Source organism: Pangasianodon hypophthalmus, chromosome 9 (genome assembly GCF_027358585.1).
Source record: "Pangasianodon hypophthalmus isolate fPanHyp1 chromosome 9, fPanHyp1.pri, whole genome shotgun sequence".
Taxonomy (NCBI): Eukaryota; Metazoa; Chordata; class Actinopteri; order Siluriformes; family Pangasiidae; genus Pangasianodon; species Pangasianodon hypophthalmus.
In genome coordinates this window covers 11,414,348-11,432,771 of record NC_069718.1, presented here as the reverse complement: position 1 = coordinate 11,432,771, position 18,424 = coordinate 11,414,348, and the positions used below count along the sequence as shown (strand labels likewise).

At 41.0% G+C, this 18,424-nt stretch overlaps 3 protein-coding genes across 7 annotated transcripts in view; all 3 read right to left on the bottom strand.

The window, feature by feature from the left end:
• Positions 1–14,835, bottom strand: part of LOC113529865 (protocadherin alpha-C2) — a 37,232-nt gene extending 22,397 nt beyond the window's left edge. For 2 of the 5 annotated variants that reach the window (XM_053236754.1, XM_053236752.1), the window contains exon 1: positions 3,174–6,172. In XM_053236754.1, coding sequence (XP_053092729.1) covers positions 3,174–5,579 — 2,406 coding nt within the window. In that variant the 5' untranslated portion in view covers positions 5,580–6,172. The other 3 variants (XR_008302266.1, XM_053236755.1, XM_053236753.1) reach the window with 3 other exon arrangements.
• Positions 108–2,947, bottom strand: LOC128318820 (protocadherin alpha-C2-like). Its single transcript, XM_053236756.1, has one exon. The coding sequence runs from the start codon at positions 2,572–2,574 to the stop codon at positions 121–123; it is 2,454 nt and encodes an 817-aa protein (XP_053092731.1). The 5' UTR covers positions 2,575–2,947; the 3' UTR covers positions 108–120.
• A 334-nt stretch (positions 14,836–15,169) lies between the features above and the next one.
• Positions 15,170–17,919, bottom strand: LOC113529866 (protocadherin alpha-C2). The gene has a single exon (XM_034307266.2). It carries the CDS (start codon positions 17,785–17,787, stop codon positions 15,388–15,390), a length of 2,400 nt encoding a protein of 799 aa, XP_034163157.2. The 5' UTR covers positions 17,788–17,919; the 3' UTR covers positions 15,170–15,387.
• Positions 17,920–18,424: the final 505 nt, after the last annotated feature.

Below are 18,424 nucleotides of genomic sequence, written 5' to 3'. Positions count from 1 at the left end.
TAGTAGGTGAAAAGAAAATCGATCTTGTTTTTTTCCTATAATGCATTCTATAATTCAAAGTGATGCTAATATTTTAAAGCCGTTGGATATCCATCATGACACTTTGAGTGAAATGTGAAGTTAAGAAGTGGCGATTATTTTCTTGAAAGAGTGTCGACTTTGTCTTACCTGTAAAGTAGATGCAGCTGAGTCACTAGTCTCAGTCAGGCCTGTGCTCCTCGGTATACTGGACACAATGTATCTCGTCCCCTTTGGCACAGGTTGTCTAACTACCAGCTTTCCTTTTCTGGTCTCTGCTAGAAATAAACTGTACCAGTAGGCATCGTTGGACACCAGAGTGGAATCTGCGATGGTAGAGTTCCTCTCACTGATCACACTGTTCCTACAGGGAGGAGCAGCTTTACTGGGCTTCGGTTTCTGACACTTCAGCACGATGGTCACCAATATGGTGATGAGTAACAGGAATGACACTGAGCCCAGTCCGATCACAAGATACAGGTTTAAATCTGAAAAGATGTCATATTCTAAAGGCACTTCAGTCATGTCAGCATAGCTTTTAAGCGCGGTCTCCACCGTGGACAGTTTGATGGTGACTGTAGCAGAGAGAGAGGGATCTCCGTTATCCTTGGCGATCACCACCAGCCGCTGGTAGCGCGAGTCTCTGTAACTGAACATTCTCGTGGTCCGGATCTCTCCATTGTACTGGTCCAGACTGAATAATGTAGCGTCAGTGTTCTGGAGAAATTGGTAAGTAATCCTGGAGTTGTGAACAGAGTCTGTGTCTATAGCAATTACTTTGGCTATCAGAGTTCCTTTATCAGTGGATCTCGGTATTTTCTCCTCCACCACTGAGCCGTGCGCGCGCCATGGAGACACTATAACCGGTGTGTTGTCATTCTGGTCCATGATAATAATGTGAACCGTAACGTTACTGCTGAGTGGAGGAACACCAGAGTCTCTGGCCTCCACGTGGTAAAGAAACTCTTTCTCTATCTCATAATCAAATGTCTTTAGTGCGTAAAGGTTACCGTTCTCTGGATTAATGGAGAAGAGCATGGACATGGAGGTGTTAGCTATTTCCTTTTCTATTATGAAATAAACGAGATACTGATTTTCATGGAGATCTGGGTCGCGTGCGGTGAGGGAGCTCAGTAAAGCTCCAGGTGGATTATTTTCCATAACCTGCAAGGTATAAAATGACCGAGGAAACTGGGGGGCGTTGTCATTAACGTCCAGCAGCTCTAGAGTTACAGTTTCATTATCAGTTAATGGAGGATTTCCTCTGTCAGTAACGGTAAATGTGATGTCATATTCTGCAACCTTTTCACGGTCCAACGGTTCTGAAACTACGAGCTGGTAAAAATTATCAGATGATTCTTTTAGATTAAAGGGTAGTTTTTCAGAAATATCAACGTCAATCTGACCATTTTCTCCCGAATCTTTATCACTTACACTAACCACTGCAATAACTGTACCTACAGCTACATCCTCTTTGACGGGGCTCGTGAATGATCTGATGGATATTTCTGGATGATTGTCATTCATATCCGCTATTAAAATTCTGATTTTACAATTCCCAGATAAAGAATTTGTTCCTTTATCTGTTGCCACAATTTCCATGTCATAAATCCTGAAATCCTCGTAATTAATCATTTCTTTAACTCTAATTTCCCCAGTGTCTGGATTTAAACTGAAAGTTTGCTGCGTTTTCTCTGTTGTATATAAACTGTATGAGTAGGTGAGGTCGGAATTAGATCCGTCATCGGCGTCGGTTGCATTTAATTTCACTACAAGACTTCCAATCGGAGAGTTTTCCGTTATGTTTATTGTGTAACTGTCTTTATCAAACTGAGGGGCGTTGTCGTTCGTGTCGAGAACGCGCACGATGATGCTGGCTGTGCCAGAGCGCGCAGGAACTCCACCATCTACAGCAGTGAGGATCAGATTATGAACTGCCACTTCCTCCCTATCTAAAGCTTTTTTCAATATTAAATCTGTAAATTTCGATCCATCGCGTCCGGTTTGGATTTCGATGGAAAAGTGATCACTGTCACTAAGATAATACGTTTTAATTGAGTTTACTCCGATGTCAGGATCGACTGCATTATTTAATGAAAATCGCTCTCCAACAGGCGTTGATTCAGAAATGTCTAAATGCATTGTGTCTCTTCTGAAATGGGGAGCATTGTCGTTGATATCAATAATTTCCAGCTCAATGTTAAACATCCTTACTGGATCTTCTATGGTTGCATCAAGCTTCAAAGTGCACGTTGCTGCTGATTTAGTGGTGCAAATATGTTCTCGATCAATCCTCTCCAAGATTAACAACTCGCCTGTTTCTTTGTTAATATCCAAATATTTTTTATTAGACAAAGTGTCCAGTCGTATCTTGCGTTTGCTCAAAGTTTTAACATCGAGTCCAAGATCCGTTGCTAAATTAGCTACCACGGTACCTGCCTCCATTTCCTCAGGAATAGAATAATGGGTAACAGCCGATGCTGTACTTAAGAAAACAGACAATACGATGGAGACAACGTACCTTTTCATTAGCGGACCTCTTAGTCGAAAATCCATCGTCCTTTGTCTTAGGAGAGATATAACCAGAGAAAAGGGCAACCGAGCGCTGTAGACAATCTCCAAATGGAAATTTCAATAGTTTAAAACGTCGTAACGCTGCGTAATTCGTTAAAATTGTTCAAAATGTTGAACTGAAGGATTCTGAGACGGCCACACAAAGAGCTGATCCACCATCTCCGGAATGAGTGTAATGGAGAGATGTGAAATAAATGCGTTTCTTGGAGAACAGCGACACTGTGCGCAGCACATCGCAAAATGCACTGCACTATGCAGCAATATCTCAGCCACTGTAGTGCCAAACCTACTGAACTGCTAAATTAAATATTTAACCTTTACTTCAAAATTCGTAATTTTCTTTAAAAAAAAAAAAAAAAGAAATATTGATTACAGTAGATAATTTTAATGCCTGGGGAATAACGTCTGTGACATTGTCTAAACATGGACACATACCCACAATTATAAAGAGCACGTTGATATTAGGAAGAGACGTCTTACATATAAAGCACTCTCGTACTGAATAATCATTTCTTGTCTTTAAGTTTTTTTTTCTGCAATCATTCTGTCATAAGTTTTTTGGGAAAGAAATTCTTTCCTACCTGTAAAGTAGATGCAGCTGAGTCACTAGTCTCAGTCAGTCCTGTGCTCCTCGGTATACTGGACACTATGTATCTCGTCCCCTTTGGCACAGGTTGTCTAACTACCAGCTTTCCTTTTCTGGTCTCTGCTAGAAATAAACTGTACCAGTAGGCATCGTTGGACACCAGAGTGGAATCTGCGATGGTAGAGTTCCTCTCACTGATCACACTGTTCCTACAGGGAGGAGCAGCTTTACTGGGCTTCGGTTTCTGACACTTCAGCACGATGGTCACCAATATGGTGATGAGTAACAGGAATGACACTGAGCCCAGTCCGATCACAAGATACAGGTTTAAATCTGAAAAGATGTCATATTCTAAAGGCACTTCAGTCATGTCAGCATAGCTTTTAAGCGCGGTCTCCACCGTGGACAGTTTGATGGTGACTGTAGCAGAGAGAGACGGATCTCCGTTATCCTTGGCGATCACCACCAGCCGCTGGTAGCGCGAGTCTCTGTAACTGAACATTCTCGTGGTCCGGATCTCTCCATTGTACTGGTCCAGACTGAATAATGTAGCGTCAGTGTTCTGGAGAAATTGGTAAGTAATCCTGGAATTGTGCACAGAGTCTGTGTCTATAGCAATTACTTTGGCTATCAGAGTTCCTTTATCAGTGGATCTCGGTATTTTCTCCTCCACCACTGAGCCGTGCGCGCGCCATGGAGACACTATAACCGGTGTGTTGTCATTCTGATCCATAATAATAATGTGAACTGTCACGTTACTGCTGAGTGGAGGAACACCAGAGTCTCTGGCCTCGATATGAAAAAGAAACTCCTTCTCTATCTCATAATCAAATGTCTTTAATGCGTAAAGGTTACCGTTCTCTGGATTAATGGAGAACAGCATGGACATGGAGGTGTTAGCTATTTCTTTTTCTATTATAAAATAAACGAGATACTGATTTTCATGGAGATCTGGGTCGCGTGCGGTGAGGGAGCTCAGTAAAGCTCCTGGTGGATTATTTTCCATAACCTGCAAGGTATAAAATGACCGAGGAAACTGGGGGGCGTTGTCATTAACGTCCAGCAGCTCTAGAGTTACAGTTTCATTATCAGTTAATGGAGGATTTCCTCTGTCAGTAACGGTAAATGTGATGTCATATTCTGCAACCTTTTCACGGTCCAACGGTTCTGAAACTACGAGCTGGTAATAATTATCAGATGATTCTTTTAGATTAAAGGGTAGTTTTTCCGAAATATCAACATCAATTTGACCATTTTCTCCCGAATCTTTATCACTTACACTAATGACTGCAATAACTGTACCTACAGCTACATCCTCTTTGACTGGGCTCGTGAATGATCTGATGGATATTTCTGGATGATTGTCATTCATATCTGTTATTAAAATTCTGACTTTACAATTCCCAGATAAAGAATTTGTTCCTTTATCTGTTGCCACAATTTCCATGTCATAAATCCTGAAATCCTCGTAATTAATCATTTCTTTAACTCTAATTTCCCCAGTGTCTGGATTTAAACTGAAAGTTTCCTGCGTTTTCTCTGTTGTATATAAACTGTATGAGTAGGTGAGGTCGGAATTAGATCCGTCATCGGCGTCGGTTGCATTTAATTTCACTACAAGACTTCCAATCGGAGAGTTTTCCGTTATGTTTATTGTGTAACTGTCTTTATCAAACTGAGGGGCGTTGTCGTTCGTGTCGAGAACGCGCACGATGATGCTGGCTGTGCCAGAGCGCGCAGGAACTCCACCATCTACAGCAGTGAGGATCAGATTATGAACTGCCACTTCCTCCCTATCTAAAGCTTTTTTCAATATTAAATCTGTAAATTTCGATCCATCGCGTCCGGTTTGGATTTCGATGGAAAAGTGATCACTGTCACTAAGATAATACGTTTTAATTGAGTTTACTCCGATGTCAGGATCGACTGCATTATTTAATGAAAATCGCTCTCCAACAGGCGTTGATTCAGAAATGTCTAAATGCATTGTGTCTCTTCTGAAATGGGGAGCATTGTCGTTGATATCAATAATTTCCAGCTCAATGTTAAACATCCTTACTGGATCTTCTGTGGTTGCATCAACCTTCAAAATGCAAGTCGTTGCTAATTTAGATATACAAATATGTTCTCGATCAATCCTCTCCAAGATTAACAACTCGCCTGTTTCTTTGTTAATATCCAAATATTTTTTATTAGACAAAGTGTCCAGTCGTATCTTGCGTTTGCTCAAAGTCTTAACATCGAGTCCAAGATCCGTTGCTAAATTAGCTACCACGGTACCTGCCTCCATTTCCTCAGGAATAGAATAATGGGTAACAGCCGATGCTGTACTTAAGAAAACAGACAATACGATGGAGACAACGTACCTTTTCATTAGCGGACCTCTTAGTCGAAAATCCATCGTCCTTTGTCTTAGGAGAGATATAACCAGAGAAAAGGGCAACCGAGCGCTGTAGACAATCTCCAAATGGAAATTTCAATAGTTTAAAACGTCGTAACGCTGCGTAATTCGTTAAAATTGTTCAAAATGTTGAACTGAAGGATTCTGAGACGGCCACACAAAGAGCTGATCCACCATCTCCGGAATGAGTGTAATGGAGAGATGTGAAATAAATGCGTTTCTTGGAGAACAGCGACACTGTGCGCAGCACATCGCAAAATGCACTGCACTATGCAGCAATATCTCAGCCACTGTAGTGCCAAACCTACTGAACTGCTAAATTAAATATTTAACCTTTACTTCAAAACTAGTAATTTTCTTTAAAAAAAAAACAGAAAGAAATATTGATTACAGTAGATAATTTTAATGCCTGGGGAATAACGTCTGTGACATTGTCTAAACATGGACACATACCCACAATTATAAAGAGCACGTTGATATTAGGAAGAGACGTCTTACATATAAAGCACTCTCGTACTGAATAATCATTTCTTGTCTTTAAGTTTTTTTTTCTGCAATCATTCTGTCATAAGTTTTTTGGGAAAGAAATTCTTTCCTACCTGTAAAGTAGATGCAGCTGAGTCACTAGTCTCAGTCAGTCCTGTGCTCCTCGGTATACTGGACACAATGTATCTCGTCCCCTTTGGCACAGGTTGTCTAACTACCAGCTTTCCTTTTCTGGTCTCTGCTAGAAATAAACTGTACCAGTAGGCATCGTTGGACACCAGAGTGGAATCTGCGATGGTAGAGTTCCTCTCACTGATCACACTGTTCCTACAGGGAGGAGCAGCTTTACTGGGCTTCGGTTTCTGACACTTCAGCACGATGGTCACCAATATGGTGATGAGTAACAGGAATGACACTGAGCCCAGTCCGATTACCAGATACAGGTTTAAATCTGAAAAGATGTCATATTCTAAAGGCACTTCAGTCATGTCAGCATAGCTTTTAAGCGCGGTCTCCACCGTGGACAGTTTGATGGTGACTGTAGCAGAGAGAGACGGATCTCCGTTATCCTTGGCGATCACCACCAGCCGCTGGTAGCGCGAGTCTCTGTAACTGAACATTCTCGTGGTCCGGATCTCTCCATTGTACTGGTCCAGACTGAATAATGTAGCGTCAGTGTTCTGGAGAAATTGGTAAGTAATCCTGGAATTGTGCACAGAGTCTGTGTCTATAGCAATTACTTTGGCTATCAGAGTTCCTTTATCAGTGGATCTCGGTATTTTCTCCTCCACCACTGAGCCGTGCGCGCGCCATGGAGACACTATAACCGGTGTGTTGTCATTCTGATCCATGATAATAATGTGAACCGTTACGTTACTGCTGAGTGTAGGAACACCAGAGTCTCTGGCCTCGATATGAAAAAGAAACTCCTTCTCTATCTCATAATCAAATGTCTTTAATGCGTAAAGGTTACCGTTCTCTGGATTAATGGAGAAGAGCATGGACATGGAGGTGTTTGCTATTTCCTTTTCTATTATAAAATAAACGAGATATTGATTTTCATGGAGATCTGGGTCAATAGCAGTTAAAGAACTCAACAAAGCCCCAGGTTGATTATTTTCCATAACTTGTATAGTGTAAGTTGATTTAGGAAACCGTGGCACATTGTCATTAACGTCCAGCAGCTCTAGAGTTACAGTTTCGTTATCAGATAACGGAGGGTTTCCTCTGTCAGTAACAGTAAATGTGATGTCATATTCTGGGACCTTTTCACGGTCCAGTGGTTCTGAAACTACCAGCTCATAGTAATTGTTAGCTGACTCTTTAAGCGCAAATGGCAGCTTATCATTAATATGAACGTCTATTTGACCATTTTCTTCTGAATCTTTGTCATTCACACTGATTACTGCAATGACCGTGCCCAAAGCAACATCCTCTTTAATGGGACTTTGAAATGACTTTATGGAAATTTCTGGATGATTGTCATTCATATCGGAGATAAGAATGGTTAATTTGCATTTCCCTAACAAAGGATTCATTCCTTTATCTTTTGCTATTATCTCCATGTTGTAAATGTTAAAATCTTCATAATTGATCATCTCTTTTACCCTGATTTCACCGTTGTATTCATTTAAACTGAATGTCTCTTGGGTTTTTTCAGATGTGTACAGACTGAATGAATAAGTAATATCGGAATTGGAACCTTCGTCTAAATCTGTCGCGTTTAATTGTACAACTAGGCTACCTATAGGAGCGTTCTCGGTAAGATTTATTTCAAAACTTTCCTTTTCAAATTCTGGGGCGTTGTCATTCGTATCCAGCACGCGAATGATGACATTGGCTGTACCTGAACGCGCAGGCACTCCGCCATCTACAGCCGTAAGTATCAAATTGTGAACTGCCCTCTCCTCTCTATCTAAGGCTTTGTTCAAAATTAAATCAGCAAACTTTGACCCATCTCTTCCAGTTTGTATTTCTATAGAGAAGTGTTCACTTTCACTCAGAAGATATGTTTTGATCGAATTTGTCCCGATATCTGGATCTACCGCATTGTTAAGAGAAAATCTTTCCCCGGGCAGTGCTGACTCAGAGATATCCAAGTGCATTGTATCACGTCGGAAACTAGGAGCATTATCGTTAATATCCATTATCAGTAATTCGATATTAAACATTCGCACTGGATTTTCAATTGAAGCCTCTAATTTAAGAAAACATGAGTTTGTTGTTTTTGAGGGACATAGGGACTCTCTATCAATTTTTTCCACTATATACAGCTCCCCTGTCTCTTTGTTTATCTCTAAATATTTCCTGTTGGCTATCACATCTAACCTTATTTTACGCTTCACTAAACTTTTGATGTCCAGTCCTAGATCAGCTGCTATATTCGCAACAAAAGATCCCTCCTCCGTTTCCTCGGGAATACTGTAATGAGTAACTGCAACAGCTATATTAATCACTGCGGAAATAAATACAAAGATCGACCCATACCTCATCCAAGACTGCTGTTTCACAGTGCCATCCATTGTTTAAAATCGGTGCGCAACGTTACCACGAAATATCAGAGAGATACAAAGACAAAAAAAGCCAAAAGGTTTGGTTTAGTCGGCGCAGGGTGATTAAAAGAAAATCCTGATTTCCCTGATATAAAGTGACGAAGAGATCAGCTCAGACCTCTTCACATAACAAAAGAAATCCTGTCTTAAAATGACGCAATCATGGCGATGAAAGAATAAGTTGGCTTGCGCAGTTTTGATGGTGAGCAGCGACGCTGTGTGTATATGCTGAAACGGTACACTTTTGCATAAAAAAACTATTTGCAATAACATACGCACATTCCAAGACAAACAGGCTTACCTGTAACATATTTAATAGATTGCAAGGATGACCCCAGATAAGGAAGTGTCTTATAAGTGCAATAAGAATTAAATGTTTTAATTGATAAAATTACAACTCGGATGATAAAGTTACCAGTGACATTCTTGTTCAAAAAGTAAATTACCTGTAAAGTAGATGCAGCTGAGTCACTAGTCTCAGTCAGGCCTGTGCTCCTCGGTATACTGGACACAATGTATCTCGTCCCCTTTGGCACAGGTTGTCTAACTACCAGCTTTCCTTTTCTGGTCTCTGCTAGAAATAAACTGTACCAGTAGGCATCGTTGGACACCAGAGTGGAATCTGCAATGGTAGAGTTCCTCTCACTGATCACACTGTTCCTACAGGGAGGAGCAGCTTTACTGGGCTTCGGTTTCTGACACTTCAGCACGATGGTCACCAATATGGTGATGAGTAACAGGAATGACACTGAGCCCAGTCCGATTACCAGATACAGGTTTAAATCTGAAAAGATGTCATATTCTAAAGGCACTTCAGTCATGTCAGCATAGCTTTTAAGCGCGGTCTCCACCGTGGACAGTTTGATGGTGACTGTAGCAGAAAGAGACGGATCTCCGTTATCCTTGGCGATCACCACCAGCCGCTGGTAGCGCGAGTCTCTGTAACTGAACATTCTCGTGGTCCGGATCTCTCCATTGTACTGGTCCAGACTGAATAATGTAGCGTCAGTGTTCTGGAGAAATTGGTAAGTAATCCTGGAGTTGTGAACAGAGTCTGTGTCTATAGCAATTACTTTGGCTATCAGAGTTCCTTTATCAGTGGATCTCGGTATTTTCTCCTCCACCACTGAGCCGTGCGCGCGCCATGGAGACACTATAACCGGTGTGTTGTCGTTCTGGTCCATGATAATAATGTGAACCGTAACGTTACTGCTGAGTGGAGGAACACCAGAGTCTCTGGCCTCGATGTGAAAAAGAAACTCTTTCTCTATCTCATAATCAAATGTCTTTAGTGCGTAAAGGTTACCGTTCTCTGGATTAATGGAGAAGAGCATGGACATGGAGGTGTTAGCTATTTCCTTTTCTATTATAAAATAAACGAGATATTGATTTTCATGGAGATCTGGGTCGTGTGCGATGAGGGAGCTCAGTAAAGCTCCTGGTGGATTATTTTCCATCACTTGTATCGTATAAAATGATTGTGGAAACTGTGGCACGTTGTCATTAACGTCTAGCAGCTCTAGAGTTACAGTTTCGTTATCAGATAACTGAGGGTTTCCTCTGTCAGTAACAGTAAATGTGATGTCATATTCTGATACTTTTTCACGGTCTAATGGTTCAGATACCACCAGCTGGTAATAATTTTCAGATGATTCTTTAAGTGCAAACGGTAAATTATCAGGAATGTGAAGGTCAATTTGGCCGTTCTCACCCGAGTCTTTATCACTTACACTAATCACTGCAATAACTGTACCTACAGCGATGTCTTCTTTAACCGGATTTGAAAAAGATCGTACTGAAATTTCTGGATGATTGTCATTCATGTCTGTAATCATAATGGTTACTTTACACTGTCCTGATAATGAATTAGTACCTTTATCCTTTGCTATAATCTCCATGTTATAAATTCGGAAATCCTCATAATTAATCATTTCTTTAACTCTTATCTCACCAGTGCCTGGGCTTAAACTAAAAGCCTCTTGTGCCTTTTCCGACGTATATAGGCCGAAAGAGTATATAATATCTGAGTTAGAGCCTTCATCTAAGTCGGTTGCATTTAGTTTAACGACGAGGCTTCCTATAGGGGAGTTCTCTGTGACATTGATTGTATAGCTTTCCCGATCAAACTTGGGTGCGTTGTCATTTGCATCCTGCACTCGAACAATGATGCTGGCTGTACCAGAGCGCGCAGGAACTCCGCCATCCACAGCAGTAAGTATCAGATTATGGACAGCTTGAACTTCACGGTCCAACGTCTTTTTCAAAATTAAATCAGCAAATTTAGAGCCGTCTCTGCCAGACTGTATCTCTATGCCAAAGTGATCGTTTTCACTTAGATAGTATGTTTTAACCGAATTGGACCCAACGTCAGAATCCACCGCATTACTGACAGAAAATCTTTCACCTGCTGGCGTCGATTCCAAAATGTCCAGATGAATAGTGTCGCGTCGGAAATGAGGATTATTGTCATTAATATCAGTTATTTCTAATTCTATGTAAAATATGCGCACAGGATTCTCCACAATCACTTCCATTTTTAAAAAACAAGTCGTTGTTGTTTTAGCAGGACACAGATGCTCACGATCAATCTTTTCTAATATGTAGAGCTCTCCTTTCTCTTTGTTTATGTCGAGATATTTCTTATTAGCAATAACATCAAGACGAACCTTTCGTTTAATCAAAGTATCTAAATCCAGTCCTAAATCGGTGGCTAGATTTGCAACCACGGATCCTTCTTCCATCTCTTCAGGGATAGAATAGTGAGTTACAGTGAACGATGTGTGAATCATGGCAGAGAATAAGATAACACCCGAGACGTACCTTCTCCAGCACCGCGCGTTCATATGAACCCCCATTGTCTCCTTCTATCGTTTTGTGTTGCAAAAACCAGTGACTTCACTACAGGACCTCAAAATCCAATAAGGAGACGAAATAGATGTTGCTGAATAATGTCTCTTTTTGAGAAAATAAACAGGGTGCTTAAAGCGGGATTTCAGTAATTAGTGTAAATCCTGTTAAGCACACGATGCTCTTTCTCATCGCTCAGTGATCAACTGTGATGGCGACAGGCGCATATGCCCAGTGGACATCCCATGTGCTTTTCTGGATTACAGCGCCGCTTTGTGCACACTCCGAAAGATACATTTCAAATCGGAATATTTAAATACAAATAGGCTGGTTAAACAAAAGAAATAAAAACTGTTTTTAACCTTGTATAAAAATAATTTTAAATAATCAACAAATACCCCTAATAATCACTTGGCTATTTAATAGACACAGCTAGAATCACTTTCCAAAGGAGTTACATTGTCATCAATGTTTCTTACTCAGCTGCCTCCGTTTGAAAACACATGACAATTAGATGGCCCGCATGCCTCTGAGAGATTTGGTACTGCTTGCCAATTGAATTATAACTTCTGTCCTACACAACAACCCTGAGCCTCAGTTTCCCCTCTGTAAGCGACAATTTATGCTTTTTTACCCACTCATGGTAAAAACAGCATGACCCTGGCTTGCTTAGTGTAAAAAAAATGCAATATTGTGAACACTGACATAAATATCTCCTCAAATGCATGTGGGTGTATGCCAATATTTGCTACCATACCTGTAAAGTGGATGCAGCTGAGTCACTAGTCTCAGTCAGTCCTGTGCTCCTCGGTATACTGGACACAATGTATCTCGTCCCCTTTGGCACAGGTTGTCTAACTACCAGCTTTCCTTTTCTGGTCTCTGCTAGAAATAAACTGTACCAGTAGGCATCGTTGGACACCAGAGTGGAATCTGCGATGGTAGAGTTCCTCTCACTGATCACACTGTTCCTACAGGGAGGAGCAGCTTTACTGGGCTTCGGTTTCTGACACTTCAGCACGATGGTCACCAATATGGTGATGAGTAACAGGAATGACACTGAGCCCAGTCCGATCACAAGATACAGGTTTAAATCTGAAAAGATGTCATATTCTAAAGGCACTTCAGTCATGTCAGCATAGCTTTTAAGCGCGGTCTCCACCGTGGACAGTTTGATGGTGACTGTAGCAGAGAGAGAGGGATCTCCGTTATCCTTGGCGATCACCACCAGCCGCTGGTAGCGCGAGTCTCTGTAACTGAACATTCTCGTGGTCCGGATCTCTCCATTGTACTGGTCCAGACTGAATAATGTAGCGTCAGTGTTCTGGAGAAATTGGTAAGTAATCCTGGAGTTGTGAACAGAGTCTGTGTCTATAGCAATTACTTTGGCTATCAGAGTTCCTTTATCAGTGGATCTCGGTATTTTCTCTTCCACCACTGAGCCGTGCGCGCGCCATGGAGACACTATAACCGGTGTGTTGTCGTTCTGATCCATGATAATAATGTGAACCGTAACGTTACTGCTGAGTGGAGGAACACCAGAGTCTCTGGCCTCGATATGAAAAAGAAACTCCTTTTCTATCTCATAATCAAATGTCTTTAATGCGTAAAGGTTACCGTTCTCTGGATTAATGGAGAAGAGCATGGACATGGAGGTGTTTGCTATTTCCTTTTCTATTATAAAATAAACGAGATATTGATTTTCATGGAGATCTGGGTCGTGTGCGGTGAGGGAGCTCAGTAAAGCTCCTGGTGGATTATTTTCTATCACTTGTATGGTATAAAATGATTGTGGAAACTGTGGCACGTTGTCATTAACGTCTAGCAGCTCTAGAGTTACAGTTTCGTTATCAGATAACGGAGGGTTTCCTCTGTCAGTAACAGTAAATGTGATGTCATATTCTGATACTTTTTCACGGTCCAGTGGTTCAGATACCACCAGCTGGTAATAATTTTCAGATGATTCTTTAAGTGCAAACGGTAAATTATCAGGAATGTGAAGGTCAATTTGGCCGTTCTCACCCGAGTCTTTATCACTTACACTAATCACTGCAATAACTGTACCTACAGCGATGTCTTCTTTAACCGGATTTGAAAAAGATCGTACTGAAATTTCTGGATGATTGTCATTCATGTCTGTAATCATAATGGTTACTTTACACTGTCCTGATAATGAATTAGTACCTTTATCCTTTGCTATAATCTCCATGTTATAAATTCGGAAATCCTCATAATTAATCATTTCTTTAACTCTTATCTCACCAGTGCCTGGGCTTAAACTAAAAGCCTCTTGTGCCTTTTCCGACGTATATAGGCCGAAAGAGTATATAATATCTGAGTTAGAGCCTTCATCTAAGTCGGTTGCATTTAGTTTAACGACGAGGCTTCCTATAGGGGAGTTCTCTGTGACATTGATTGTATAGCTTTCCCGATCAAACTTGGGTGCGTTGTCATTTGCATCCTGCACTCGAACAATGATGCTGGCTGTACCAGAGCGCGCAGGAACTCCGCCATCCACAGCAGTAAGTATCAGATTATGGACAGCTTGAACTTCACGGTCCAACGTCTTTTTCAAAATTAAATCAGCAAATTTAGAGCCGTCTCTGCCAGACTGTATCTCTATGCCAAAGTGATCGTTTTCACTTAGATAGTATGTTTTAACCGAATTGGACCCAACGTCAGAATCCACCGCATTACTGACAGAAAATCTTTCACCTGCTGGCGTCGATTCCAAAATGTCCAGATGAATAGTGTCGCGTCGGAAATGAGGATTATTGTCATTAATATCAGTTATTTCTAATTCTATGTAAAATATGCGCACAGGATTCTCCACAATCACTTCCATTTTTAAAAAACAAGTCGTTTTAGCAGGACACAGATGCTCACGATCAATCTTTTCTAATATGTAGAGCTCTCCTTTCTCTTTGTTTATGTCGAGATATTTCTTATTAGCAATAACATCAAGACGAACCTTTCGTTTAATCAAAGTATCTAAATCCAGTCCTAAATCGGTGGCTAGATTTGCAACCACGGATCCTTCTTCCATCTCTTCAGGGATAGAATAGTGAGTTACAGTGAACGATGTGTGAATCATGGCAGAGAATAAGATAACACCCGAGACGTACCTTCTCCAGCACCGCGCGTTCATATGAACCCCCATTGTCTCCTTCTATCGTTTTGTGTTGCAAAAACCAGTGACTTCACTACAGGACCTCAAAATCCAATAAGGAGACGAAATAGATGTTGCTGAATAATGTCTCTTTTTGAGAAAATAAACAGGGTGCTTAAAGCGGGATTTCAGTAATTAGTGTAAATCCTGTTAAGCACACGATGCTCTTTCTCATCGCTCAGTGATCAACTGTGATGGCGACAGGCGCATACGCCCAGTGGACATCCCATGTGCTTTTCTGGATTACAGCGCCGCTTTGTGCACACTCCGAAAGATACATTTCAAATCGGAATATTTAAATGTAAATAGGCTAAATTTCGTAAACAAACAAATAAATGAAACCCCCGCTTTTTAGTCTTGTGTATAAGTTAACTTTGCATGTAAAATAATTTTAGAATTAACAGTAAGAACTCCTAATAATCACTTGGCTATTTAATAGTCATAGCCAGGATCACATTCGGAAAAAAATAAAATAAAATTCACCAGTGTTAGCTACCCAGCTACCTTCTTACAAAACACATGCCTCTGAGAGGTTTGGTTTGTCTCGTCTATTCAATTAACGTTTTGTGTTACACAACAAGCCTGAGCTTCAGTATGTCCTTTGGAAGCCACCTTTCATGTGTGGTTTTTTTTCAGTCATGTTGAAAATAGAATGACCTTTTCACTTGCTTGATGTAAAAAAATGCAATATTGTGTAATGTGAACATTAACAACAAGACATCCTCAAATGCATGTGGGTGTATGCCAATATTTGCTACCATACCTGTAAAGTGGATGCAGCTGAGTCACTAGTCTCAGTCAGTCCTGTGCTCCTCGGTATACTGGACACAATGTATCTCGTCCCCTTTGGCACAGGTTGTCTAACTACCAGCTTTCCTTTTCTGGTCTCTGCTAGAAATAAACTGTACCAGTAGGCATCGTTGGACACCAGAGTGGAATCTGCGATGGTAGAGTTCCTCTCACTGATCACACTGTTCCTACAGGGAGGAGCAGCTTTACTGGGCTTCGGTTTCTGACACTTCAGCACGATGGTCACCAATATGGTGATGAGTAACAGGAATGACACTGAGCCCAGTCCGATTACCAGATACAGGTTTAAATCTGAAAAGATGTCATATTCTAAAGGCACTTCAGTCATGTCAGCATAGCTTTTAAGCGCGGTCTCCACCGTGGACAGTTTGATGGTGACTGTAGCAGAGAGAGACGGATCTCCGTTATCCTTGGCGATCACCACCAGCCGCTGGTAGCGCGAGTCTCTGTAACTGAACATTCTCGTGGTCCGGATCTCTCCATTGTACTGGTCCAGACTGAATAATGTAGCGTCAGTGTTCTGGAGAAATTGGTAAGTAATCCTGGAGTTGTGAACAGAGTCTGTGTCTATAGCAATTACTTTGGCTATCAGAGTTCCTTTATCAGTGGATCTCGGTATTTTCTCCTCCACCACTGAGCCGTGCGCGCGCCATGGAGACACTATAACCGGTGTGTTGTCGTTCTGGTCCATGATAATAATGTGAACTGTCACGTTACTGCTGAGTGGAGGAACACCAGAATCTCTGGCCTCGATATGAAAAAGAAACTCCTTCTCTATCTCATAATCAAATGTCTTTAATGCGTAAAGGTTACCGTTCTCTGGATTAATGGAGAAGAGCATGGACATGGAGGTGTTTGCTATTTCCCTTTCTATTATGAAATACACTAGATACTGATTTTCATGTAAATCTGGGTCATGGGCAGTTATAGAGCTTAACAAAGCCCCGGGAGGATTGTTTTCCGTAACAGATATGCTGTAGAAACTCTGTGGGAACTGAGGTGCGTTATCATTAACGTCCAGTAAGTGCACTATTATAGTTTCATTGTCAGACAGTGGAGGATTTCCTCTGTCTGTCACTACTAAAGTAATATCATATTCCGGAGTTATTTCTCGATCTAATGGTTCCGAGATTAGCAGCTCGTAGTGATAGTCAGATGATTTATTTAGAGTGAATGGGATATTTTTGTTTATTGTGAGATTAACCTTGCCATTATCCCCAGTGTCTCTGTCGCTTACACCTACAAGGGCTATGACTGTGCCTACAGGAGTGTCCTCTTTCACAGTGTTCTTCAGTGATTTGATGGTTATCTCTGGATAATTATCGTTCATATCCATAATATCCACTGTTATTCTGCACTGACTGGAGAGCGGAACAGGACCGTTATCTTTGGCCTCTACATGCAGTTCATATATTTTCATGTCTTCGAAATCTATAGTGCCTTTAACAGTTATTTCGCCAGTTTTTGAATTCAAATTGAACATTTCTTGCGTTTTTTCTGAGGTATAAAGCGTAAATGAATATGTTATGTCTGCGTTTGAGCCTTCATCAGTATCAGTTGCGTTTAGTTTAGTAACAACCGTTCCAATAGGGGAATTCTCACTCATTTTTACGGTGTACACTGAGCGGTCAAACTGAGGGGCGTTGTCGTTTGTATCCAGCACATGAACAATGATATTGGCAGTTCCGGAGCGCGCAGGGACACCGCCGTCTACAGCAGTGAGAATGAGATTATGAATAGGCTGTACTTCCCTGTCTAGTTCTTTCATAAGGACCATGTCGACATATTTTGTACCATCACTACCAGAATGAATATCTATTGTAAAATGATCACTTTCGCTAATTTTGTAAGTATTTACAGTGTTCGCCCCTACATCCGGGTCTTGTGCATTGGGTAAAGAAAATCTTTCACCTGGTGATGCAGACTCGGACACATCCAGTTCTACCCTGTCCATTCTAAAATGTGGAGCATTATCATTGATATCTGTGATTTCTAATTCAATGTTAAAAATACGTAATGGATTTTTGATGATCATGTCCAGTTTGATAAAACATGATGCTTTACCTTGGCACAGGGACTCTCTATCCATTTTTTCAACAATGTAAAGTTCACCTGTCTTTTTATTTACTTCTAAATATTTCTTATGAACAGTGTCGAGCTTTACCTCTCTTTGTGCTAGTCCGTTAACATCTAGTCCTAGATCTGAGGCTAGATTTGCAACAACAGATCCGCGATCCATCTCCTCTGGTATAGAATAACGCGTGACAGACAAAGCCGCCCTCCATGTCGCCGAAAATACAAAGAAAAGCGTTACCCAGGTGACACTTCCTGTCATGTTCATCATTCAGTGCGGTGTCAAAAAAATCACTTTAAAAATGAATCTGTCTCCTCTCGAAAATTCAAACGTATTATTTTTCTTTTATAACCGCTCCAGGATGCTCACACGGACAGTGCTGTGGTCCTCTCAGATATTATGGATCCGTGAGAATTATGTTAACTCCCCTTTAAGAGCACGAGCTTTTTAGTGCCATTTACTGGCAAACAGTGACACCCGGAGTCCAACTCCAGCGAGTTCCGCTAAACAAAGAAAAGGATAGTTTGCCTCAGATTGACTATACCACAACTCATTTGTGAATATGTACAGAATAAATGTGTAAAAATTAAACCACAAAAAAAATAATAATATAATAGACAGTTTAAATTGGTTCTATAGTCAAAAATCTGTGTCCATATAACTGTGCAGAGGAATTCGTTGTTAGGTTGATAGCTTGAAGATAAGTTCAGCACCACAACAGTGGACAGCGACATAAAAATATATCAATTCAAGCCAGACACGCTCGTTCACCCCTGTCTCCTAGCTACAGCTGAGTAGCTGTAGTTGTCCAACATTACATATAACTTACAAAGGTGACTTATACAAAATGATTGCTTTGTCTACCTGACTAAAGTGCTATTAACTCATTCTTTATGTACAGAGGAAT